This window comes from Pezoporus wallicus, unplaced genomic scaffold (genome assembly GCF_028554395.1).
Source record: "Pezoporus wallicus isolate ANWC-B61680 ecotype Strahan unplaced genomic scaffold, APGP_CSIRO_Pwel_v1 scaffold_3294, whole genome shotgun sequence".
Taxonomy (NCBI): Eukaryota; Metazoa; Chordata; class Aves; order Psittaciformes; family Psittacidae; genus Pezoporus; species Pezoporus wallicus.
Genome location: NW_026635478.1, coordinates 5091667 through 5117528, shown reverse-complemented (window position 1 = coordinate 5117528; position 25862 = coordinate 5091667). Strand labels below are relative to the sequence as shown.

The 25862-nt window shown below is 41.1% G+C and overlaps 1 protein-coding gene across 2 annotated transcripts in view; it reads left to right on the top strand.

Moving 5' to 3' along the window:
* The window catches only part of VWF (von Willebrand factor), a 129722-nt gene that overhangs the window by 29423 nt on the left and 74437 nt on the right, over positions 1–25862 (top strand). For both annotated transcript variants that reach the window (XR_008974509.1, XM_057426168.1), the window contains exons 11-19: positions 520–656; positions 2045–2183; positions 2744–2844; positions 5751–5946; positions 6953–7168; positions 12916–13156; positions 13954–14048; positions 15552–15712; positions 22435–22538. Coding sequence is in view for 1 of the 2 variants with exons in the window: in XM_057426168.1 (XP_057282151.1) it covers positions 520–656; positions 2045–2183; positions 2744–2844; positions 5751–5946; positions 6953–7168; positions 12916–13156; positions 13954–14048; positions 15552–15712; positions 22435–22538 (1390 nt within the window). In the remaining variant the exon portion in view is untranslated. The remainder of the gene's footprint in view (positions 1–519; positions 657–2044; positions 2184–2743; positions 2845–5750; positions 5947–6952; positions 7169–12915; positions 13157–13953; positions 14049–15551; positions 15713–22434; positions 22539–25862) is intronic.

Sequence of the window (25862 nt, the reverse complement as noted above, 5' to 3'; positions counted from 1 at the left end):
GTACATCCACTCTCTGTGCCTCAGTTTTCCCATTGCATAAAGGGGGAAACTTAGTTCCTACATAAAAGAGAGCATGGGTTGCTGTTTAGAATTGGTTAGTGCCACCAGCACTTACATCCTAGGTGTGACCTACCCTGTGGGGACATTGACTGTGCTGAGGCATGTACTACCAAAGATTCAGATCTGCTTCAGTGCAGAGCTGAGCCATTTGCTGATGTCCTCATGACCCTTTATTTGAAACACTATATATGCTTTTCTGTAGGCATGAATTTCATCTCTTGAGTGCGATTTGCACCATATTCCACAGCTTTTGCTGGCGCCTCTGTTACTACTGGTAATGAGTTACAGGAATAAACAGTGAGATAAGCATCTCAACGGTGCTTTCTGCTCTGCAGAGAAACTGGTCCTTGTGCAGCCTGCTCCACTGGGTTGCTCTTCCAGCTCAGCGGTTTAGGTGGGGATGGGCAGGATTTTGCTCACAACTGGCACTGGGGTGATTAATGTCTCTGCCTTTTTCAGGAGAATGCTCTGTCACTGGCCAGTCCCATTTCAAAAGCTTTGACAACAAGTATTACACCTTCAGTGGCATTTGCCAGTACTTATTTGCCAAGGACTGTGTGGAAAATTCCTTCTCTGTGATCATCGAGACCATGCAGGTAACAGCAGCCATGGCTGGTGCCTGTGTACCTCTGTGCATGCTCTTGAGAGAGTAGGAAGGAAGGGCTGTGGGAGCATGACATGAATTGCAGATATACAGGCCAACCAAATTAATTTTCCTGTGAAATAATTAGTTTAAATAACAGATGCAGTCTTTCTCCTTACTTAATAAGTGCTTTGCTTCTCCTCACTGCTGTTCCCAGGAGCCTACCTGGAGACTGAGATTCATAATGAGATTTGGAGAATGAGCCCTCACCGCCTCTTTGCCAGCTGAACAAACAAATGCAGGCAAGGGTGTGCCCCTTGCAAAGCACCCTGAAGGCTGGGGCCTGGATAATGCCTGGGGAAAAGGCATTTCCTCGAACACAGAGTAGGGTGCACAGGCAGAGTAGACCCTCAGGTTGCTTTTCATTAAGTCACATTGGCCGGTGATTTCTGTTGCTCATTAGCCAGTCATCGACTCCTGACTTCCTTCCGTGTCTCCCCTGCTGGATGTGAGAAAGGCAGCTGGAGGACAGTGAGTGGAGACAGCTGGAAGGAGGCAGGAAAGGGAGCCAGGCCAGCGCGGGGAGGGAAGGAGACCCTGGAGGAGGTGTCATAAGAGAGGTTAACCTGGCCATGAAATTAATCAGTTAGTTGCATATACGAGTAGGTGAACTATGCTGGAGACTGAACAGGGTACTGAATCAAGCAGTGGGGAAGACAAGGGATGGGGATGGAGAAACTGAAGGCAGGGAGGGGTACAGTGGAATCAGGAGACTGGGAGTGAAGGGGAGTATGAGCCTACTTTGCAGGACGCGAGCAACAGAGCAGTCACAGGGTGTGACGGTCTACGCACCATATACGTCTGCATTAGAAAGCGCTGATAATGCAGCTCTGAGGTCATCTGTGCTGGGGAACTTGCAAAACGGGTTTCCACTGAAGCCTCCCTTTCGAAAGCGGGGAGGAGCCCCAGGGGCCTGCAGTTCTGGTTCCTCAGCCAGGAAAATAAGTAGCACAAGAGTGTGGGGCAGCATGAACCGTGCAGCTGTTTCCCAGGCTCATGGGCTATGCAGGGCATCGTGTCCTTCCTGCCGCAGCCCGGGGGGGGGGGTGGCTGTCCATCACTGGTATGGGCTGCTCCCAGGGGTCCTAGGGAATGCCTGTGGATTGCTTTCCCAGCTCTGAGGCAGAAGCTGTGTGGGTAGCTCCCTGGTGCATGATTAACAGGATAATGGAAGAAGGGCTTCCAGCCTAGTGTTTGTGGGATGCAAAAACTAGATCCATAAAACCATCAAGACACTCAACACCTCCCGAATTAGGTGCAGAAATGCCTTCTGGGGGCCCGGGGCTAAGTATCCAGTGAAGTGAAACTTGAGGTTCAAGGCAAATGTTCCCTTCTCTGTAGTGTGCAGATGATCCTGATGCTGTGTGCACTCGCTCAGCTTCTGTTCGAATCCGGGATATGGACAACAGCCTTGTTAAAATGAAACATGGAGGAGGAGTTTCACTGAATGGACAAGACATACAGATCCCTTTGCTACAAGGTGTGTTTTCTTCAGCTAACTCTGGCCAGCCACTGATGAGTGAACACTTATGAATGTTCAGTTCAATCAAAAAGTGTTTTTAAAACCAAATTCTCACTTGCAGTCTCTTCTAGAAGCTCTGTCATTTCAACTTCTCTCCATTCAGTTGATACATCTTGGCTCAGCTCCTCTAAAATCAGAATTAAGCTGGTTTGTTGGTCTATGCTTTTTCAAATTATTATTATTATTATGTATCCAGAAGCTGAAAGTCCCTCCAGTTATCTTGCAGAATGTCACAGGTAATGCCTGAGGTTTTGCAGATTGCACATACATCCTCTCCTAGGACTCCCGAGTGCCTTAAAGCAAAACCCATGAACTAGTTCATGCAGATGTAAACTGCTGAACCGGCTCAAAGCTTGGGAAGTGTGAAGCAGGCATTGCTGGCACTCTTTGCTTTGGAAGACCTGAATGCCCCTGTTCCATGGCAGCTACTCTGATGGCCTGTTCAGTCCAACACAGCAGTCCCAGGCAATCAAACACCACATCCTGGCTTGGCTGACTGACACTGTGGTTGTCTTAAGGTGCCCTCCGTATCCAGCGCATGGTGAGGACTTCAGTTCGCATTTCCTATGGGGAAGATTTGCAAATTGACTGGGATGGTCATGGTGAACTCCTAGTGAAGGTACTCTTTCTTTCTGTCTTATTTCTGTCTATTTGCCCCCTCTCTCGTCCCACCCAAACATGTACAAATATCTTCTTGATGAAATGAGAAATTGTTTTGTGTTGCATGTTAGAAATTCCATTCTTTTTTGCTACCCCCAGAGCGATATACAGGTCCTTTTGTATTCCAGAAACAAACATTTTCATCCTACAGCAGCTTGGTAGCTTTTTTTTTTCCCCCTCTTTTTTTCTGCAATGACAGCCATTATTACCCATGAATAGTTTTGTGTTTTGTTCAGCACATATCATCCAAACTGGATTTCTGCTTTCATTTCCTTTGACTGCCCTGTCTAAGACAATGGATTTGTATGACTTAAAATAAGGAAAGAATGTGGCTCCAGAGACACAGTTACTCTTAATTTCCAGGGAGAACAATCAACTCACAGAAGTTATGTTGCGTGCTTCTTCTACAGTGAGGAATGCTTAAAGTCACCCTTGATTAACAATTAGCGTTTGTCTGTGCTGCAGACCACAGAGTGTAGAAATACCCAAACCAGGGTGTGCGTGTCTGTGTGTGTGTTACAAGCTGCAAAATTATTTTCCTGTGAACGAAGGGGAGGGAGATTATTCACTGCGGAATAGTCTCCTCATAGGTGATAAACCACCACAGTTTCTACAGCTAAGCCATCTGTTTCCCTCTTTGCTTGTACAAGGGGCTGTTTCCTTTTGATCGCAGGTCCCAGTGACTGCAGTTGTTGACCCTGAGTGTGTAAGGAGCATGAGTCCGCCTGTAGTGTTGCTCCCTGGTGTAATGAGCTGCAGGCTACAGATGCTAAGTCAGATCAGTGGGCTTCCATGTGCTGCTGGGCAGCTGCAGACCTGTGTGCTCTGCGCCATGCTAGCATGGGTGGGTGCTTAACCACAGCCCTGCTGCCTTTAGCCCCATTTGGAATAGGGGATCTGCAGCTGGGCCCCATGTGGGGTGGTTTTGCTCACCGAGAAGATTTTGGCAAAGAATGCCAGGTTTCCTGGCGTTTTCTACTGGGCAGTGAGTGCTGCTGTCTCTAAACCATTGTACTGCTTTTGGAATCCTCTTGCTGCCCCCACATCTGGCTTAAATGCCACATCTGGCACAGCGTAAGGGTTTGTGAAACCTAGTTCAGAAATACAAGAGTTGAAAGGACAACAGAGAAGGGAAGTCAAGAATAACTTCAGAAAACATCTGTGGTTTTGTTGTTGTTTCCATCTTGCCTTTATCTCTGTGTTCCAGGGGTCCCAGAAGTTGGTTTTGGGTTCAGAATAATTCAGTTCAGCCTCTTGCCACATCTCAGAAGTTTTGGCTTTTCTCAGTATTCAAAGTAATTTTTCTTTTTCCTGGTCAGAGGCCTGTATAGCCTGGCAAATCCTTTCTTAGTTAAAACAAATCTAATTTTCTGCTCCAGATCCTCCACCCATAAGAGCAGTAGAAGCTTCTCCAATTGTCTGCATTTATTCAGTTCTGCTCCTAGCTCCTTCTGTCTCTGGGCATTGAAAGCATTTTTGGAATTGCTTTTGGAGAGTTAATTTACGCTGGATTTGTAGACTGACCTGTTGCCAAATATTTCTGACAGCTGGGGGAAGTGAAACGCTTCCATTACTTGGGCAGACTTCTGGCAAAACTTCTTTCTGTGTTCCTCAAGAAGGCTTCCCTTTCTGTGACCACTTGATATCTGTGATTCGAGTTTCCACTCAAAAATACCCCAGACTCTGGATTTGTCAGAGTCATTGTCTGTCTGCAGAGTATATGGAAAATGTAGCCTCCTTGGCCTTCAGAACAGTAAGGATACATAGCCTCTAATAATTCATGTTTGTCCTCTCAATGCTCCATATTTACTCTCTGACCACTGTGTTTGAATGGAGGGAAGTATTAAGTTAAATTTCAGAGAATGTTTATGTTGTTTTTGTTTTTTTTTTTTTTTAATTATACAGAAAACCAGTTTTCTTCAAAAATGTGTTTTTCTTTCTAGCTTTTTTGGTTCTGTTTCTCTGGTTACTCCTGCAAATCTGACTAAAGTAACACTCTACTAAATGTGTAGAGAGAGCTATTGTAGCATTAAGACACAGAGTCAGCTCCCGAGGACAGTTGGTTTACATGTGATGTACCAGATCTTTACTTCTAATAGAAACTGACAGTTCCTACTAGAATAAAAGGTATTAGTGCTTTGTGTTGCACAAGTTTCTTAGATTTCCCCCATTTACTACTTCATTTAGGGTCCAATTTCAGCTGTTCCTTAATTAGCAGCAAGAATAAGCAAGGTGAAAAGTCCATCTGCTATATGGGTTGTTTGCAATGCCATCGTAAGTTTCTCTAGGCAGAAGGAAGCTCTCATGTGAGGTAATATAACTTTAGGGGTAGTATCCTCTTCCTTTTTTTATTAATGATCCTTTATGTTGAAGGGAACAACTCCTCCAACGTTGCCTCTGTTTTATGACAAAACAATCTGTTTAAGTTTTCTTCATTTTCAAGTTTTCTTTTAAAATGTGAAGTGGTTTTGGATGCAGTATCTCTTCCCAAATTACCATTGGAAATATAATCATCTCACTATATTAAAACAATGCAACCCCCACTGTTACTCTGTTTTTTTATATGAATGAAGGGGAAACACAGGGAAAGACTAAACTGGATCAAGGCACAAAAGTAATTTTTCTCCTAGTCACCTTCAATTGCCATTGAAATTATCACTGTACCATGCAAAAATTGCTAATAGTAGCATTTTTGTTAGAAGTTAAAAAATGCAGTACAATGAAATTGTATTTGTAGTATTTTAATGTGTATTTGGGAATCTCCTTGATTGTTAAATAGCGTATGATTCATTCTTTAGAAAATCATGTCATACATTGAAGACATATTCAGGAGGATAATGTTATGGCTAATATTGTGTTCCTTAGATTTCTTCAGTCTATTCCGAAAGGATGTGTGGGCTATGTGGAAATTACAATGGTAACCAAGGGGATGACTTTCTTACACCTTCTGGCATGGTGGAAGCTCTTCTAGAAGATTTTGGAAACTCCTGGAAGCTCAACGCAGATTGCCAAGACTTGTTAAAACAAGACAGTGACCCCTGCAATCTCAATCCTCGCTTAGGTACTGAGCTCTGTCCAAAATTAACACGTGCAGCAAACTATGATGTACCATTTTACATAACAATAAAAAAATAAGAAGAAACAGAAGTAAAATAAGGAAAAAAAAGAGGAAGCTAGTGTTGCTTACACGGCCAATAGGGTGGCTGTTAAAACAAAACCAAACCCCGACATCAAAACCCAGAGAGACACACTGATTGATGCAGGCTTCCTCAGGAAAATGTAATTTTTTTTTTGCAAATTTTAAACAAAAATTAGTAATGTGGGATTGTGCTGCTGTTCAGTTTGAATCACAGTCAGAGTTAAACCATCAAAGCCACAGTACAAACTTGTGCCACTGAAACTCCTTTTACAAGTGATACCAATACTGTGATTTGCCCACTCTGAGGATAAAAATCTGTCATCTTCACCCCTCTGATTTTTACATCTTATACACTTGCCCTGATCCCTTGTCTCCCTTCTTTTACTGCATTCTAACAGCCTTCCTCTTTCCCTCCATACTACTTGGCTGTGCTGGTTAGAAATGGGGAGAAATTTGTGTCCCAGGGGTTACAGCAACTTCTGATTCTGGGGAGGAGTAAGCACACAGAAAAAAACCCAATAGCTGTGTATCAGAGCAGGCTCTGGTGATCTGTGAGTGTAGAGCAGCCTAGAAGGTTTAATTTTGCAAATGTAAAAAGCAGCAGAAAGCAGAGGCCCCATAAAAGGAAGTACAGCACCAGAAATAGTGCTAGCAGAATATAAAAGCATTGCTTTTTCTTGATTTGTTTTACTAGTGAAACATTATCCTTTTAGTGGAGCTTATGACCTTATGAGCTATGATGCTATCTACGCCTCCTTGATCCTATTTTATTCTTCTGTGTTTTTTTTGTTGTTGTTGGTTGTTTGTGTTTTTTTTTATATTTATTTTCATTTTTTAAAAAAAAGAAAATGCCTATTGTGTCTCTTCTAGCTTTTCTTGAAAGCCATTGATTGATTCAGTGCAAGCATGTAATTTTTCTCCTTTTCAGCCAAATATGCTGAGGACTCCTGCTCAGTTCTGATGTCTTCTGCATTTGAACCCTGTCACCATGAAGTCAGTCCCACTCCCTATGTGAAGAACTGCCGCTTTGATGTTTGTGCCTGCTCCAATGGCAAGGATTGTCTGTGCTCTGCTATTGCTAATTACGCAGCAGCCTGTGCTAGGAAGAATGTCCTGGTCCACTGGAGGGAACCTGACTTCTGCCGTAAGTGAAATGCTCCTAAACCCCACTTATTTTCCTGGTCTCAAAGGAATTTCTTAGCAATGTCAGATGAGAAATCTAGAATGAAGTGATTTCTGCAAGGTGCCAAGTGTTACTTATGGCAAATCATGGGAGAGAGTATAGCTTTCCTCCACTATCAAAACTGTTCACAGAGACTGCTCAGCACTGGGGAAGAGCAGCAGTCATCTAACGTACCTTCGCAGAACTTTTGACTGGATTTCCATTTTCAGCTGTATTTAAGTTACCTGGAAACTTCCTGGATATCCCAGGGTAGGAATATCCAAGTGATTTGTAGTAGTATATTAATTGCTTTTTTGGTACTGCCTTCTTTCAAGGCTCAAGCTTCCCAGGCCCTGACCTCGTCAGTGACTCCTGACTTCAGCTGAAGTTGAGGGTATGGAGAAAGCACAAAGTCAGGTACTCAGACAAATGGTATCACAGAACAGAATCATACAAGTATAAACAAACTCATATTAGAAGTGGCCTCTGGCAGTGTTCTGGTACCACCCCTCCTCACTGCAGGGCGAATTTACTGCAGATTGCCTAGGGTCTTCTCCAGACAAATTTTGAGTATCTTCAGGGATGGAGATCTCACAACTTCCCTGGCATATCTCTCTCTTAGCAGTTTGATTATCACTCTGTCAGTGCAGAAGTCTGAGACCTATGTCAGATCTCCTTTCATGTGCATCATTCAGCTCGTGGGTGAACATCATTTTTCTAACCACATATGAGCTCCATTCCTTTTTCTCCTTGTAAATTCTAGTATGAAGTGATAGCTGGTTGAAAATGTGATCCTGAACTTTGATCCAGCAGGGCATGAGTAGCACCACTGACCTAGGCAAACAAGAGCTTTGATTGTTTTGGTTTCTTTTTTAACTCTGAGTGTCAGCAAGAGGTGAGTTTTTTAATTCCCCTGAGGGTTGTTTCCAGGATTTCACCTATAATGAATGGCAACCCTGGTTCAACAGCTTGCAGTCAAAAAGATGAGATGTTGCTAGATGATAGAACAAAAATTCAGACTACAGATTTAGGTTACAGAGGTGGGGTAACAGAAAGAATAGGATGGTTTTGCACACATCAGTCCATGTAAGATTAATAGCCAAGCTGATAAGAAGCTGGAGCAGAAGCAGCCAACATCCCGTGTTTCTTCTCATTCTCAGTTAGGTCAGTATGTTAGGAAAGAATCCCTTGCAATGGAATCTTTGTGGAACATGGCCACGCTTTTCCCAATAGGTATTTGTGAAATGGATGTTTTTCCATTTTCCTGAGCAAGTTTGCAATAGCAGCAAATAAAGGAAAGAAGACAACTGAAAATTTTGGGAAAAAGCATGTATACTTGGCAGGCCTCCAGATCTGCTAGTGACTTCTTCCCAAACAGGGGGTGGGAAATACATTTATTTATAAACTGAGTGTGTAGAAACTGGAAGAGAGAGAAAGAAAGGTCAGTGGCCTTCCACCGGGTGGGGTCTGTACCTGTAATGTCAGTGACAACATCTTCTGCAGGCTGGAGAGTACTTACCACAAAGAAGAATGAAACCAGTTTATGTTAAACTGCTGCATGGTTTCATAATATTTTACCTAATTTATGTAAATGTTCAGATAGTGGAACAGTAATGTAATAAAAATCCTTTTAAAACTGCAGGTCTGGAGGCTGAAAGAAAGAGCACTGATAATGCACCATCATTCTTTCTGTAACTGAACAAGTCAATTTTGACAATTAATCTTTAATAGTGCAGAGCTGCTTCTTCCTTTCTGTGCATTACAGAGCGCTTTATGCTCTCATAAAGTGACGATTTTCCTGATTGCAGATCCATCAGCACCCATTAAATAATTCTGATGCCCTAGACATCTCCTGTCACATGAAGGAGAGCAATCCCTCTTTTAATGGGCTTGAGAAGTGAATGTGCAGGTTGCGTAATTTGTGCTGACAGCCCAGTGCACTGAACACATGCTCTGCTCCTGCCTTGGTCAACAGAGATTCAGTTTCTTGGAAAATGACTTGACAGAACCGGTTTGCTTCATTTGAAGTGGGTAAGTGGCAGGGAGGTAACTCATTAGTATAGCACAGCATTTCTGCTGCGTATCAAAATAACAAGCCTTCACCTTCCATGTATTTGAAATTGTTTTGGTTGCAGATTGATTGTTGAAGGTTTGGTTTGTACTCTTGCAGCCCACCATGAATAAGCAACAGAGCAAGGAAGGAGCAGATAGGGCATGCTGTGAAGGGCTGTTTCTCATGCAAATGCATGTGAAAAACTGGCTGGATGGCCAGGCCCAAAGGGTTGTGGTGAATGCACTTAAACATAGTTGGCAGCTGGTCACAAGTGGTGTTTCCCAGGACTCGCTCTGAATGGGGGGATCAAGTGCGCTCTCAGTAAATTTGCAGACGACACCAAGTTGGGTGGGAGTGTTGATCAGCTAAAGGGTAGGAAGGCTCTGCAGGGGGATCTGGACAGGCTGGATTGATGGGCTGTGGCCACTGGCATGAGGTTCAACAAGGTGAAGTGCCAGGTCCTGCACTTGGGCCACAACAGCCCCATGCAATGCTCCGGGCTTGGGGAAGAGTGGCTGGAAAGCTGCTGGGTGGAAAAGGACCTGGGGATATTGATTGATGGAGCTGAAGATAAGCCAGCTTGTGCCCAGGTAGCCAAGAAGGCCAAAAGCATCCTGGCCTGGACCAGCAATAGTGTGACCAGCAGGGCCAAGGCAGTAATCATCCCCTTGCACTTGCACTGGTGAAGCCACACCTCGAACACTGTGTTCAGTCCTGGGCCTCTCACTGTAAAAGAGATACTAGGTGCTGGAGTAGGTCCAGAGGAGGGCAATGAAGCTGGTGAAGGGTCTGGAGGGTAAGTTCTGTGAGGAGCAACTGAGGGAACTGCGGTGGTTTAGAGAAAAGGAGGCTCAGGGGAGACCTTATCTCTCTCTACATCTGCCTAAAAGAGGTTGTAGCATTGTTGGTCTCTTTTCTCAAGTAACAAAAAGTAGTAGGATGAGAAGAAACAGTATCAAGCTGCACCAGTGAAGATCTAGACTGGATATTAGGAAAATTTTCTTCACCAAAAGGGTTGTCAAGAATTGAAACAGACTGCGCAGGAAAGTGGTGGAGTCACCATCCATGGAAGTAAATGATGTGTAGATGTGGTGTTTAGGGATATGGTTTAGTAGGGATAAACCATATCCCTAAAGGGATATGAACTTGGTAGTGTCAGTTTAAAGGTTGGACTCGGTGATCTCTAAGGTCTTTTCCGACCAGAATTATTCTATGATGTCGTGTGTGTCTGTGTGCATGTGTGTATGTGTATATTGTTCTGTGCCACAGGGGAAACAGTCAACAGGTCCCTAGATGTTTCTTCAGATTTTAGGACCTGCTGATAAGCCCACTATTTTCCTTAATGTGGTGGTGTTGGGTAGTTTATTGTCACTGCATGAAAACCCACCCACAAGAAACTGGATGAACTATCTGATGGGTACACATTTTTCCAATGCTTTCCCACTATTTCCTATCTTATCCCTGGGACAGGCTGAGTTTCAGACCACAGCACTGAGCTGTTTTGGTTTTATAACAGGCTCCGTAGAGACTCGCCTTTTCCTCTCATTTCCTGTCATAGTGGGATGGTTTTATTTTTTTTCATGTCAGTGTATTACAAAGTGTACAGACAACAGTCCCCTCCCAAGTCAGTTGTCTTGCCTTTTTGCTGTTAAAAACAGATGTTGCCAGGAGGTGATGGAGCAGTGTACTAGGACTTGGAGCGTGAATATGGCATTAGGTAGCATAACTGGAAAAATGAAATGTTTCTAAAACCTTAGGAGGTGCACAAGCAGGTAAGATGACTTGCAAAGCTTTAGCTAAGAAAGGGATGACTGCAAAGTCATCCCTGTGGGCAGGGAGTGATACCACTGACTAGAAAGTAGGGCAGGATAGTGGGCTCAGTTATCCTATCTTTTTTGATTCTTCAAACTCTAGTAAATTGATGTACCCACCTGAAATCTGCCAAACCAGTTCCTTGCTTCCAGAGGCTCCTGTGTAGCAAATCGTAGTTTTGGCTGAGGCTTCATAGTTGTCCTGCTTGCACATGCCTTTAGTGATGAAAGTTACTTTTAAAATGGTCTTCAGCCCTGGGCTGTGACTGACAGTATTTGATTTACTGCAGAGATTGTGTTTAGGTACATTAGAAGCACTGTTCTATGAAAAGCTGCCAAGATGACTTTGAAATGCAAGTAAATCTATCACCTACTTATTTCTGAATTAGGAGGTATTTTCTCTGCCTGCTTTGTTGATGTGAGCACATATTAATTTCTTGGGCTGTGTTGTGAAAGTTTAAATAGTTTGGGCACAAGTCCCAAACTTGGGAGATCTTTGCTCTGAAGAAGTCCTCAAGTGACCTTAGATGCCTCTGGGCTGGATCCTCAAGTTAAGGTTTACGCTTCCACCCATGGGACTGGGGTGCCTCAATAAAAGCTGGGGAGATGTTAGTGCAGCCATGTCTCTCTTCAGTGAGTAGAAGTACCTCTTATTTGCAGAACAATTTTGTGGAGGTATGCATTAGACGTCACTTAGCATGTAGGCCTTGCTTTGTTAGCCCCAGTATTAATTAATTCAGCCCTACCAGCAGCTGGGCAAGGCTGCCGGGCTGTAGCCTTGCTATAGTTTTTCTTTTACTGCTGTTGCTGCTACAGTTCCCAGGTGTGTGCACTCACAAAAGAGAGGGTAGGGATTATGGGATCATTCTGCAAGGGATGACAAGAGGAAAGGCTTTCTCTGTAACCCCTTGATCTTGGTTTTAGAACAGTACAAATGTGCCAACTTTTACTTGCAGCTGCTTCCCTCACTCTGCTGAACATCCTGCCTTATCGCTTTACAACTCCAACCGTTTGCTTTCGCGGGTTGCTACAAACGACAGGTTTTGTAAATCCTCGTTATCAGGAGGCCTGTTAAAAGCCCTTGACATAGTAACTTGAATTCTCTTCTTCTGCAATCTGTTGTCATAACTGCCACCTAGTGCTGATGCTGATGTATGCAGAGGAGATTGTCAGTGCTGTTGTAGAACTATGTGTAAGCTTTATAAACAAGGAAGCCAAAATGGTTCCAAAGGTCATAATTAGGTCTCCCTAAAAATGAATCCATCATCAAAAATCGTTAGTGCCCAAAGTTTGGCTCCATGATCACTAAATGACTTCATTATTTGCACCTGCTTCCACAGAAATCACTGAGAGCTTCTGGAATGTGAGGCTTTAAGCTATTGTGGCACCTGCTTGTCAAGGCAGAAACCTACACTTCTACTTATTTGGACTAAATTGTCCCTTAACCATGTTGCAAAGGAAAAGAAGTGTGAATGTGTACATAACACTTGTAATGCTCCTAACTTGTAGATCCAAGTAGTAACAGAGGTTGGACAGAGCCTGTGTTTTTTCATTCTGGATGAAGATTTGTAGATAGATTTCCATCACAGGGTTTGCAGTCCAGTCCCAGTGTTTATTGGGAACTGCATGTAGTAAGGTTTTGCTTGTGTGTATGTGTATATAGATATACACATACATATAAGCAAAGCCATATATGAAGCAATGCTTCACTGGTGCTGCAGAATTAAGGAGAGACAGTATAATATAGGCTTCCATCAATGAGTAACTGAGTAAATACATTTCAATCCCAAGCTTTTTAAGCAGCTTTTCCTGTAGTTGGCTTCGAATCAAATGCCAGCCTCCCTAATGTGCACATCATTCAACAGCAATGACCTGTCCTGAAGGCCAAGTGTACCGGCAGTGTGGGGTGTTGTGCAACCAGACCTGCAGATCTTTGTCCTACCCGGATGAGGGCTGTGATGAACTCTGCATGGAAGGATGCTACTGTCCCCTTGGGCACTACCTGGATGAGCATGAGCAGTGTGTACCAAAGTCCCAGTGCTCTTGTTACTATGACGGTGAGATATTCCAACCAGAAGACATCTTTTCAGATCATTACACCATGTGGTAAGTGCAATGTTCGTAAATCATCCTTACATGCTGTGACTTAAATTTTTGGATAGCCTGAGTGGTTAACTGGTTCCTTTACCTCCTCTGAAACTAGTTTAAAAGAGAGCAAGATTTTGGCTCCCACAAACAGAGTGGTAACTTTTGCTGTTGCATCTCTATCCATATAGTTTAAAATGCCACCTTAGTCAGAAAACAGTATAAAACCCTCATCTGTGAACAGTTCCTAGCAATTTGAAATGGAGTTTAATTACTGACAATAGCTACTTTGTAAGCTTTTAAAATACACTTCAGTGTACTGCGATATATTTCTTAAATGTTAAAACCTAATTACAAATATTAAAAAGCATTTCTAATTGTTAAATTGAGTAGCTGTACACTGAGAGTAGGAATGTAATTGCTGAGCTGTTCCTGGTAAGTCCAATTTAGGGAACAGTGCCTTATCCTTTTCTCCTCTACCACAGAAGTCATGTAAGTTGCAGGCACAAAGTGGTCTCTCGCCTTTTCCACAATAGACCTGACTGTTATCTTGCCCAGTTTTAGGCCTGTGCAGATGGAATTCAGCAGGACAGGGCTAGCATGCAGCTGTATTACCATTATATCACATCAACTATCTTAAGGAAGGTTTGCCTTTAAGGTGGATAAGCACAGTGGAGGGAGTGCAACAGATCATCCTCAATGAGAGGTGTAATTTTGGTATTCTGTCAAGTTCCCTGCAGCCTATCTGAAAAAAAAACCAGTGTGAATGAAAGCTTAATGTCACTTCATTAAATATAAGCTCTATTTGTTTTTCTTAGCTATTGTGAAAATGGTTTCATGCACTGCAGTACAAACAGAGTTCCTGGTGCCTTCCTGCCAGATGTTTTCGCTGATGAGAGGCCATCTGCCAGAAGTTAGTATGCCTTAAAAAAATAATATTTTTTCTGTTTGGTTGTTTTTCTTTTCTTCTCTTCAGCCTCAGTAATCTCGGATAGGGAAGAAGCACCGGAGGCTGCGGTGTCTGGTGATGTTGTGAGACTTCTTCCTACTTTTATATGTTTTACAATATTGAAAGAAAAATTTAACATGGGAGGGGTGCAGTTAGCCACTGTGATCTCTCCTTATTTGAAGAGGTTAAGGACTCCCTTGGCGGTGATCTGAGGCCCACAGTTGCTATTTGAGGATCACACTACACCAGTAGCGAGCTAGCTTTATACCCTCTGCTTCTGACTAGTGGGTTTCAAGCTCTCTTTTCTGGTGCAGATGAAGCTTTTTGTTGCCTGCAGGTTAGACTGCCACCTGGCATCAAGTGTGTCTTCCAGCCACCAAGCATCTCTGCATAAAACCTCCTGGAGCCTGACAATTTCCTTGCAGACCTAGGGGGTTTGAGACCAAATGCATCTCAGAGGGGACTGGGATAGTGGGGATTTGATGAAGCCCAGGAGCATCCCTTCATGACTATCAGGAGTAAGCCCAAACATAGTGTCTTCTGTGGCATACTGCCAAATGCATCCGTTCAGGGTGTTTGGACAAAGTTTTTGGTTGGTATTTCCCAGATCCTTGGAGCAAAGGGTTATTGTTTGCCTTTGCATCTTCTGATAAACTACCACTCACCCCTACTGCCAAGCTTCTAGTGGAAAACCCTGTAAATCTGACTGGTTGGTACAGGGTAGTCACCTGCTTAATGGTGCTTGGTAGACAACCAGTAACAGTGTCCCTGGTTGGCCCATACTGTTCTCCAGGTGAAGCATTCTGGGTGTATATCTCATCAAACTTTTAATTTAATGCTGTTAAGACATAATTTTCCTACTTTAGAGCATTAAGACTTACAAAACCTCAGAGATGCATATTGTTAGAACTGCTTGAAATAATAACATGGAGTTTCTTGGGACGTTCTGATCTGCCAGAACCTAAAGACTCAGGGTTTGAAAACTTTGTTTTTAAGCTTAGGACATTGTTACTAGCTCACCACTGTAGTTATACGCATTGGAAGTGAGTCTAAATACAGTAATATATGGGGGTGTTGCTTCTCAAATTATTGACTTTGTGCTGACATTGCTAGTGTACACTGCCGACAGGCTGAAATATGTTTTGCACTGAGGTGTGCTCATAGCCCCAGTGCAATCTGAAATTGCACTGTTTATGTTGCTGAAATGCTATTTACCCTAGTGAAGCTTCTTTTGCTTCTATATTAGAATATGCATGCCTTTATGGCAGCCTAACTGAGGTCACTGTCATTTCAGGAAAATGAGAGCTGTTGTCTTCACAGTGTCATGCATAGTGGTGTAGTGGTTTTGCTTCAGGCTATATTCTAAATTAGTTTTCTAGTAAGAATGTTGATCCATCCTTTAGAAAAATACTGTGCTAACAATATTTAAGTTCCAATTACAAGTTTTGTAAATTTATTGTTTTAAAGTAAAAAGGAGCTTGACATGCAGATCCCCCATGGAAAGATTTGTCTGTCCTGCAAACAACCCAAGAGCTGAAGGGTTGGAGTGTGCCAAGACTTGCCAGAACTATGACTTGGAATGCATCAGCCATGGCTGCATATCTGGATGCCTCTGTCCAAAAGGGATGGTAAGCAGGCTTAGCTGCAACAGAGAGAAACAGATCCTCTTTGCTTTCTTGCCTTCATTCTTTCCTACCAGCAGTCATCTTGTGGCTTGGAAGTACATGGTTGTGAAGTATTGACTCTGCCAAATTCTGGCTGGTGTAAAGTGTATTTGTTACTCTATCTGCATAGAAGATGAAGTTTAGCTTGTAGTAATAATAATTGATAATCAAAAGCTAGACCTTTTCTGCTTATACCAGTTGCCTCCTTGTGAAGTCTCTATCTCTGCTGTTGCTTTCCTGTGTGTGGTAACAAACTGAGAATTCTCCATGAAACAGAATGTGGGACATGAAACTTGCTAACATGATGCTGGCGGGTGTCCTGGAATTGCAGGTGGTGTGCTAAGTGTGCTTTTTTTCCACTGATAAGATGCTTTCTGGAGTCCAGGGTGATGTCCCCTTTTGACCTGCAAATTTAATCTTTAGTTTAGTCATTTTTCAACAGAGCAAACAGCAAATAGTTATTTGCTCAGCCAGTGACTGCGAGCTCAGTGTCAATTTAGAGCTCTGATACAAAGCAGATGGAGCAGAATAGACAGCAGATTGCTGCTGTTGTTCTCTGAGCAACAGGGAAAAAAACATCAGTGTTCAGTTCTGTGCAATGCTCTTTGTGCAGGCGAAGTCGTGCACAGGATCTCACCAGGGGCTGGGGGTGCAGTCCCAGGCATCGTGTGAATAGGGTAGAGGTGGAGCACGTGGTCAAATCTTTATGAAGTTAAATAAATGGCACTTTTGAGTTCTCTGTCCAGGAAAACTGATGAGATTTAAGAAGTCTGCGATGTTCAATGCATGCACTGCAGGTGAGCATACCTAGTAGATGTTGGAGAGAGTTGTGTCTTTATTTTGCTTGAGGCCTACAATACAACTGTGAGACTTCACACCTGTGGCACTTTGAGACATTGCTGGTACAGTTTTCTGGCTCAGAGAGGTGTAAAGTAAAGCAAGGTGTTTTCAAAAGCTACGAAGTTTAGTAATTAAAAGATTACTTTTGTTCTTTTTAATCTTTTATACTTGCTCAAGGATCAGGCTTAGATTATTATGCACTTGATGTTGACAGTTAGCAAATGAAAGTATGGATTATTACTTTTAGGGCTGAGATGCATGTTTAGACTTCAGCTCTAATGAATTTACTTTAACCACTATTTAGCCACTAGTTTAAATTCTATTTTAAAAAGCAATTATCTTTACTTGGAACATGCATTTTTATAAAGGCATGTTGTTTTTCCACTTCTGTGTGTATATACAGAAGAGAAAATTTCCCCCCAAATTCCTTCCATTGTCTTACTAGACATCCCCCCTAAATTCTTAAATTAATAATGAAAGTAATTTCTAGAATTAATATTTTTAATGTTGCTATCATATTCTGATGATAAGCATATGTTTAAGTAAATAGATGTTACTCCTTAATGAAATGCCAGCTTGTAGGCAAAAACTCAGGCTTCTGAAGTGTCTTGTAGGTAGAAAGCAAAACATACAGAACAGAATTTAAACTCATCTGTATCAACATTGAGCAAATTTTTACCACAATTTTAAAACCAAATGTTGCTTCTTCTCACGTTTCAGTTTTTAAATGTCTTTCCTTTTAGAGAAGAAAATTCCCAAATAGTAATATGTTAAATAAACTTCCAAATGTTTGTGTACTAGTAAAATTCCAAGAGTTCCAGTGTGAATAGGTTTTTCTCTGTACATCACAATCGGAATTCTTTGATTTGTTGAAGGGGCTTGAGATTTGGTTTCAGTCCAGGATATGGTAATAGTATACTTTAGAGATAGTAATGGAAAACCCCCTTATGATAACTGCTCAACAGGAAAAAAATGGGCTGGGACCCCCCCCCCCCCAAACCCTCCCTAGATCAGCTTTCTAGTAATTAACCTTCACATTTAGTATAGAATGTCGTATTTCTTTTCAGTGGGTTGAAACTATCATTCAAACGATTGTTTCATAAAATTCTTGCCAGGAGAAGCAGTCTTTGGCATTTTGGAATTGGGAGCTGCAGTTGACCCTGCAGTGATGGGACACATGCAACAAGATGGTTTGTCAAGTTTCGGATAAAAGAACGGGGCTTGGTTCGTTTTGGTTTTCTTAAAAAGTAAAATAAGTTTTTGTCCACTAGATGACAGTATGGTTCAATTTTCCAGTAAACTCGGAATATACTGTAGTTCTTGTGTGCATCCAGTCCGACAGGGAATAAAAATGATGAGATACACGTTTGTCAAAGCCACAACGGGAGAATGTGGTATCTAGGAGATTTTGCTGTAACCACTGCCATGCAAAGACAGGATCAAGCTGGGTGCCCTTCAGCCTCCTGGTTCCACAGGGCCTTCCAGCTTCTTTTCAAAGAGCAGTTTCCTCCTCACCACCTGTAGGTAGCTAACCAGGATGGTTTTAGGGAGGCTTATTTCTTATTTTTTCACTCTACAATGAGACTTTGTGCTTCCAGTATTGTTTGCCAAAAATGTGAGGATGTGGGGTGATGAGCATGTTCTCCTTTCCATCCTGCCTCCCTCTACCTTAAAGGTGCTGGGCAGACTGGAAGAAAATGCTTGCAAAGTCGCAAAGTCTCTGTTTTCCAGACTTGTACCCGCAGAGCTGAGCAGTAAAGGGACCAGGAAAAGGTTTTAGCATTTCTTTTGCCAGTTAATCTCCCTTGTTGGCGTTCTGTAATGCTGCTTCCTATGCAAAGCACTCATGGAGGTGAGTTACTCTTTGTACAAATGTCTGTGGGAAGCAACAGATTACTGCACATATATGGGAATAAATATTTGCACATATTGTCACTTTGTAAGGAACTGTGCCTTTTTACTGAAGATTTTTGTTTTTCTTTTGTGGTATAGTAGCATATAAAAATTAGGAATGGCCATGGATAACTTACTAGTAAAAATCAAATAAAATCTCCTTGCTTCTCTGAAGTGGTTTGTACCATCAGGAAACACAAAGATATATAGTTTACAGAAACAACTCTCCCATACAGTTTGCAAGTACATGTAGCAGTTAAGATGTGATTAAGTGCAATGCTATCTCAATGTATATAAAGAGATGTTTAGAGATTAGTTAGCTGAGTTACCAGTCTTAAATAGAGGAATCCATAGTCTAAAATCTGTATGTACAGCCTGCCAAGTTTGACTAGCATACCTAAAAATAATTAAAAAGAAATAAATCAGGGAAAAGAAATAAATCAGGGGTTGCTCATGAACATGATGCTGCAGTTGGCTGGATTTGAATTGGAAGATTTGTTGGGGTGAGAAATTGCCAATCAATCAATGGATTATTTTCCCAGCCAGAAAATGCAAAGAAATCCTAATTTCTTTCAACTGAAAAATAAGTTTTCCAGTTCATCTAATATTTTACAATATTTTTATTTCTTGAAAATAAAAACGTTTGATATGCCATGAAAAGTAATTCTTCTTCTTCTGTCTTTGATCATCTGGAGGGTGGGAAATTCTCCATACTTGTCACCCTTTTACAGAGCAGAAAAGATAAATCATAACATATGTGCAGAAGTGTGGGGAAAAATATGCTTTCTCAGATTAGTTTACTGCATTCCATTTTTTTCCCATTGGAAAATATTAATAAATATACAAATGGAGTGTTAACCACCTTTCTGGGAAAAAAAAGAGGAACAGAACAAACAGAAAGCACAAAATTCAGACACTCTAAAACTAGAAATTAAACATTTTATTGTAGTCTGACTGCTGAAGTAAAATTATTTATAAAATTATGAGAAGTTGGTAGAGAAAGGAAAAAAAAAACCACCCAGACCAAGCCAAAAACCCCTAAATATTTTAATCAGAAGAGTTTGGAAGAATTTTTTTCTTCCAAACTGTTTTCAACAGAAATTTACTAGAGTGCTATATTGATTTTCCTGCTAGCTCTACTGTATATTGTTCAGTGTAGGCTTATCCTATATTATAACATAAGAGAGTTTTCATGAGGGGGTGGGTGCCATCTTTCTGGTATGTACATCTGCCCAAGGATAATACTTCATAAAACAAACATAAGAAGCATACAGCTATTGTAAAAAAGAAAAGCCAAGTGTAAACCAGCACGTGTTGAGTGGTCTGTCCTAGCATGCTTTTGACTTGTCTTTGCACAGAAATGATGACAGGCTGGTTTTGTTAAAATGTATCGGCTATTGGGTTCTAACCTGACCCACTTCCTTTACTTAATCCTGTACTCCTTTGTACCTCTGGCTGTCTTTCTGCTGAAGCCCTCAGGTGTATCAGGAGAAAGAGTGAAAATCTGGGCTCCCTTTGACAGTGCAATACTCATCAAAATTGTGTGACCAAAAGAAGTTAAAATTCAGCCTCATCAAGGCAGAGTTTAGGAGAAAAGAAACTTAAAGGTTCTGAAATCTGTAACACTGTCTTCCTTTTGCAAGATTTGTCAAGGATTAACAATTAAGGAGATAGAGCGAGGAAATGATGGACATATCTGTTAGATCCCCAAGTCGAGGAGGGTCAGGAACATCAGCTAGTCAGCCTCTTATAATCCGTGGACATACTCTCAGGAGAATCATTATAAGGGTGTGAGATGGTGCAATCAGCAGCTGTTCTCATTACAGACCTGTGTCTTTTCTTGTGGTTGCCTCCCGAAAACTCATGCCTCTCATGAACTCAGGCACTCAGGACTGTTAGGTCTCCTGTATTAAGTGCTCTCTATTGATGGGTTGACAGACTTTCACAGGAAGTCCAGCTGTTTGTCTGTAATGCCACTGGCCTTGTAGTACCACATGTATTGTGTTTAACTGACCTGCAGCATGGCATTGGTCTGCCAGATATACAGGTTTTGGGTGTGGGGTCAACATGACCAGTATATTGTGTGTTACTATTAACAGAATCACAATGTGTTGAATTTTGCAGGAAAAATAATTAGTCTTCTGGTCAGAGCCTATTTTGGGTATTTATGTCCAGCTTCTAAATCTACTCACTCTGCAGTGTTAAGACAAGGTAGTCTTCTGTCTTTGTCAGTGGATTAATAGCTGCTGCACTGTAGCTTCATGGTGGCCAAGCATTCATGATGGAAATACTAATACCAGCCTATTAAGATTTTAGAGTTGAGGATAGGCTGTGGCTAGCTTCTTATCAATGTGTGAGGGAGCAAGTAGAAGAGGTCCTAATCCTGCCTTTATTAACCACATGTCTAATCTCAAGTTTTATATCCAGAAGCTAGCCCTCAAGTTTATTATGCACTATGTTGCTGAACAGTATGGGAAAAATTCAGAAATGTAGTCATGAGTGTGAAGTCATCATTTTTTTTTTTCCTGAGTGCCAGCAGGAAGGAAGGAAGGAATTAAACACCCCTAGAAACATATGGTCGTCTCTAGCCTGTTTTCTCCCCATCCTTTGTGGAGCTTAAGTCTAAGGCAGAGCCCCAGCTCTATCATCTAGAAAAGCATTTCTTCGTTTCCGTCTAGCTTCTACTGGTGTGTGTTTATTTGGCATAATATAGCTTTCCATAAGCCATAAAGCAAGTGGAGCTGCATATGAATAAAGGCTCTCTGGGCTGTGAAATCCTTTTTATAAGTAGTTCCCTGTGGCCATTCCAGGTCCCCATAGGAAAAGGCAGAGCTGTTCTACTTTATTAACCTGGTTTTCAGGCTTCATTGGTATTATTGTCTTGTATTTATGGTAAAAAAGAAACTATTTTATTGATTTTACAGAAAGAGTTTAAAGTGGGAAAGTGATATTTTGTGACTTTTGAATGAGAGGGGAGGGAAGCCCTTTCTCTTTCAGTATTCCATGAAGTATGAGACAAACCTGCTTCTGGCTTTGGAGAAACACGACCAAATGAAAAACAGCATAGCCAGCCTTGGTTTTGTTTGATACTCCAACACTGCCTGTCTTCAAAATAGAAAGTAATCACAGAAAAAAAAAACCAACAGAAAAAAGGAATTAAAAAAATAAAATAGTCTAAGGCATTACTTGTTATTGAATTTGTTTGTTTGTTTAAGTGGAATAAATATTTTGTTGTTGTACAAGGAGAAACTAAGATCAGTAGGGTATGACTGAAAAAGAAAAAAATGTTGGCAAATCGTAATGACATATTTCCTAGCAACAGAGCCTGTGAAAGTGAAATAATGTCTCAAGTGGACTGATATTTATCTTGCTTTCTAGGAAATAAATAGGGATTTGAAAGTAAATGAGTGACTACTGCAGTTTTCAGAGGCGAGCCAACAGGGGAGTTGGGGGGCTGTTGTCTGTGACAACAAAATGTGCAGTTGCACTTGAGTTCTAGTGCTACAGCTCCTTGTCTCCTCAGTGTTCATATTTTAGCCCAGCTGAGTTGTGTGTTTGGTTGCTTTTCTGGTAAGCCATCCTTGAGTTTTCTGTATGTGATAAGCATGTTCTATTCATCTGTTCTCCATATTCAGGTTAGCCTAATTTATCTTCATTGCATCCTGGTTTTGGTCAAATTGGACTTTCTCATCATGATGTTCTTCTCTAATCTAATTTATTCTCCCAACATTTTAAACAGGTGTCCAGCCTCTGAAGCAAGACTGAGATTTATGTACCCATAGCTCTAATTATGTTAATGGAAAAAAATATTAGCAATGCTGTACCTTTCTTGCCCTAGTCTTGAAGCATTTCCTCTCTCCTTTCCTTTATTCTTTATCACATTTTGTGCTTGCTCTTCTACATACCAGCACATACTGACAGACCCATATGCTGACGAACTTTGTTTTGCTTAGGTGCGACATGAAAACAAGTGCGTTGCTCTTGAAAGATGCCCATGTTTTCACAATGGAAGAGAATATGCCAAGGGAGAGACAGTGACTAAGGACTGCAACACCTGGTGAGCCACTGGAACTGTGATTTTTGCTTTTTCTGGGGCACCTAATATGTTTAATAAACCAAACATTGTTTGCTTAACAGATCTGTTTTATATAAAATCAGGTTTTGAAGTTTAGTAATGCACATATTGCACAGACCAGCATATTCCATTTGCATGGAATAAAGATCAGTGCAATATCTGTTGAACTGTATGTGGTACCTTACAAATAGGGAGTCTGTGTGTCTGTGGAGGTCATCATAGCCACTAGCTAGTGGATTTGCTCCTTGATTTTACAACACAAGATAACAACATAGGAGATCCTCTGGAGTGGCAGGAATGGAGTCTGTGCTTTGTTACTAAACTTTGCTGTCTGCTTTCCTCTTTTGCCAACTGGGGCCCTTCAAATCAGCCCTTTTCAGCAAGCATCAACAGAAGGTGTGTGATATGCCAGCTATAATAGACAAGTGGGACTGTTCCTAACTAGTGTGAGACTTAGATAAAAGGTTTTATGGTTTTGTATGGAAACAGTGACCTCCCAGTGTTTTGTTTCTTTTTTTTTCCTTTGCAGCTACATATTGCATTGTGAATCATGTACTATAATTAGACCTGGGGAAAAGTAGGTTTAAAAGAAGGAAGACGGAGGAAAAATTGGTATTGTTATATAGATGCCATTTTAACTGACCTTTCCTCTAATACGTAGAATTTTCTTCAATATAAGGGTCAAGAAAATGTTAGAAATCATGCTTTTTCTCACTGATAAAAAGTTCTTCCTCTCAATTTAGGTATTTTCCTAGAATGTGAAAGCAAAATTGAAAATACGGTCCCTTCAAAAATGTCACTAGGGCTTTTTTGAACTATGTGACTTTGAAAAGTTTCATGATAGTTCTCAGTAAATATGAAGTCAAATGTCATTTAGAAAGTGATATAGGAAATTACTATTGCTTTGAGAATTAATAAGAATTGAGAGTCTGCATTTTGGGGGTGGATCTTCCTTTTCTTTTGGTGTTTTTTTTTTTCTTTTTGTACTGCTGTTGCAGGAGTTCTCATTCTCACTTGTTCTTAGCCAGATGTGAACACCTGCAAACACAATATATGAGCCAGAGGTGTCACATTTGGCATTTACATTTGAGTTGACATATGGGAGACCCTAATTCATGAACAGTGGAATGTCTCCAAGACTAAGCCAGTGGCAAAACTTTTGTTATGCTATGTATTGGGAATTCATTGTAAAGCTCAGTGAAAATTTTAGAATAACATTTATGAACAGTACACAGCAGAAATTTGCTAATCTGACTTTTGCTACAGCACATACTTTATAATATGTCCATGCACTTATATGCAAAATCTTGGTCTTGCTTTACCTGTTAGCAGAGATTTAATAGCAGAAGGTGCAATCAGTTTCCTGTTACTGAAATGTCATTCTTTGAAGAAAATGCATTGCACAATATTTATTATACTGTGAAGTGTTACCAAGATTAAGCAGTAGTTATGCTTGGATTAAGGCATTACTACAGAACTTCATTCAGTACCTAGCTTTTCTTTGGTTGGCAATTTGATCTTGGGAAAGTTCTTCAGGTTTTTTATCCCTGAGTTTTATGTCTGTAAAGCAGGGATAGTATTTCTCTTTCCCTGCTGTTACAGAGTTAGATTAGAAAATTCCTGGGTCAGTGATGGTGTCCGTCTGCATTCATATAGCATTTGGTAGATGAATGTTTCTCCAGCCTCAAGCAACATATTGCTTATTAGATGATGATATTAATATTATTCGATTAGATTAATAGATATGGTGTCAGATGCTATTCTGAGTCTTCAAAATTAACTAGAAATGAGTGAACAAATTTTATGCTTTTTTTATGCTTAATTTGCCTGGCTTTTTATTTAGTTTGTTTAGTTTCTTGCTAATTAGCACATTAATTTAATTCACTGGTCAAAAGCTCGTGGATGCCAAAAGAAAGATCCCCTTTCTTACCTGCAGCTTCTGTAGCAAAGCTTGTGGTTCTCCAGGATACCTCTGGGAAAGGGCAAGAGGATCATGTGGATGCCCTGAAGTCTGTTCTTTACTTCTCAATTTCCCTCTTTTCCTCATTTTAGCATAAGCATATATACCTCCTTGAGCCTTATTTATCAGGGTACCATGTAAGATTCAGATTATTGTGTGTCACAACAGTGAATGGATACAAATGTTCTTGGAAATTCTCAGAAATTTAATAATGATTGGTGTTGAATATGGCTGATTTGGTGTCATCACGAAGACTAGGAACCCTACTGTTTTTCTTCCGTGTGTTACACTGGTATAATTGCACTAGAACCCGATGAGTTGCACAAACGCTTTCTCTGCATTTTGAATATCCACACAGAAGATGGCCACCATGTGGGATTTTTGTTTTGTGTTTTTTTTTGTTGTTGTTTTAACAAACAAAAAAACAGAATAAGAAAATAATAAAAAAAAGCAAAAAGAGTACAAAAAGAGTGAAATGAAAAAAAAACCACCAAATGCTGTCCTTTCTGTAGTGTTTTTGTAGGATTAATAACAGTGCAGTACATCTGCTATAGCAATGTGGGCATAATGGTATCAAGACCTTTAACCCTGTGTTTCATTGCTCTTCAGAATTACCCTTCCCCTGAGAAAACAAGGCATCATCTTGTTTTTCTCTGCATGTCAGGATGTCCCTTTTCTTTTCTTGCATATTCTGTGCTTGTGAGGAAGTCTAGGAGGTGTTCTGGACAGCCTCACTTGCAAGCTGTGCAGGCAGACAGCTACAGGTGTATCTCCTTTCATGATCAGGATGTGTGTCACATCTTGTATTTGTATGTCCTATTTGTATGTTGCCAAACTTGAATCCTCCTGTAGGGCAGATGTTCTGTTTTAATCACCACAGGAGACCTCAGGGGACAGTAACACCCTCTAAGACATTTCTCATAGGGTGTATGTATATGTGCACCTATGTACAGAAAAAGAAATATATCTATCTGTGTTTTCTTGGCAGCCTGTGAGGTAATGTCTCTGACTGCTAGGTCAGCTATGCTATCCTGAAGAGTGAACTTAATTTAAGAGCAGAGAAACCTCTTTGGAGAAGGGTGGTATTATGCTTCAGTATATATTCAGAACAAAAATTTGCTGGGTTGAATTACTGTCCTGGTTACTTGGTCGCAGAAGTTGATCACTAGACTAAGAGCATGTCATTTGGCATCTGCTGGATATTAAATTTACTAATATTTTGGCTTTTAATAGGGAAAAATGGACAGTACTACAAATAAAAAAAACAGGGTTGCTGGCATTATACTCCATATTTAACCTGTCTATAGAGGGTAATCAATCTGTTTTTCTGAAGGGTTGCACAGAGC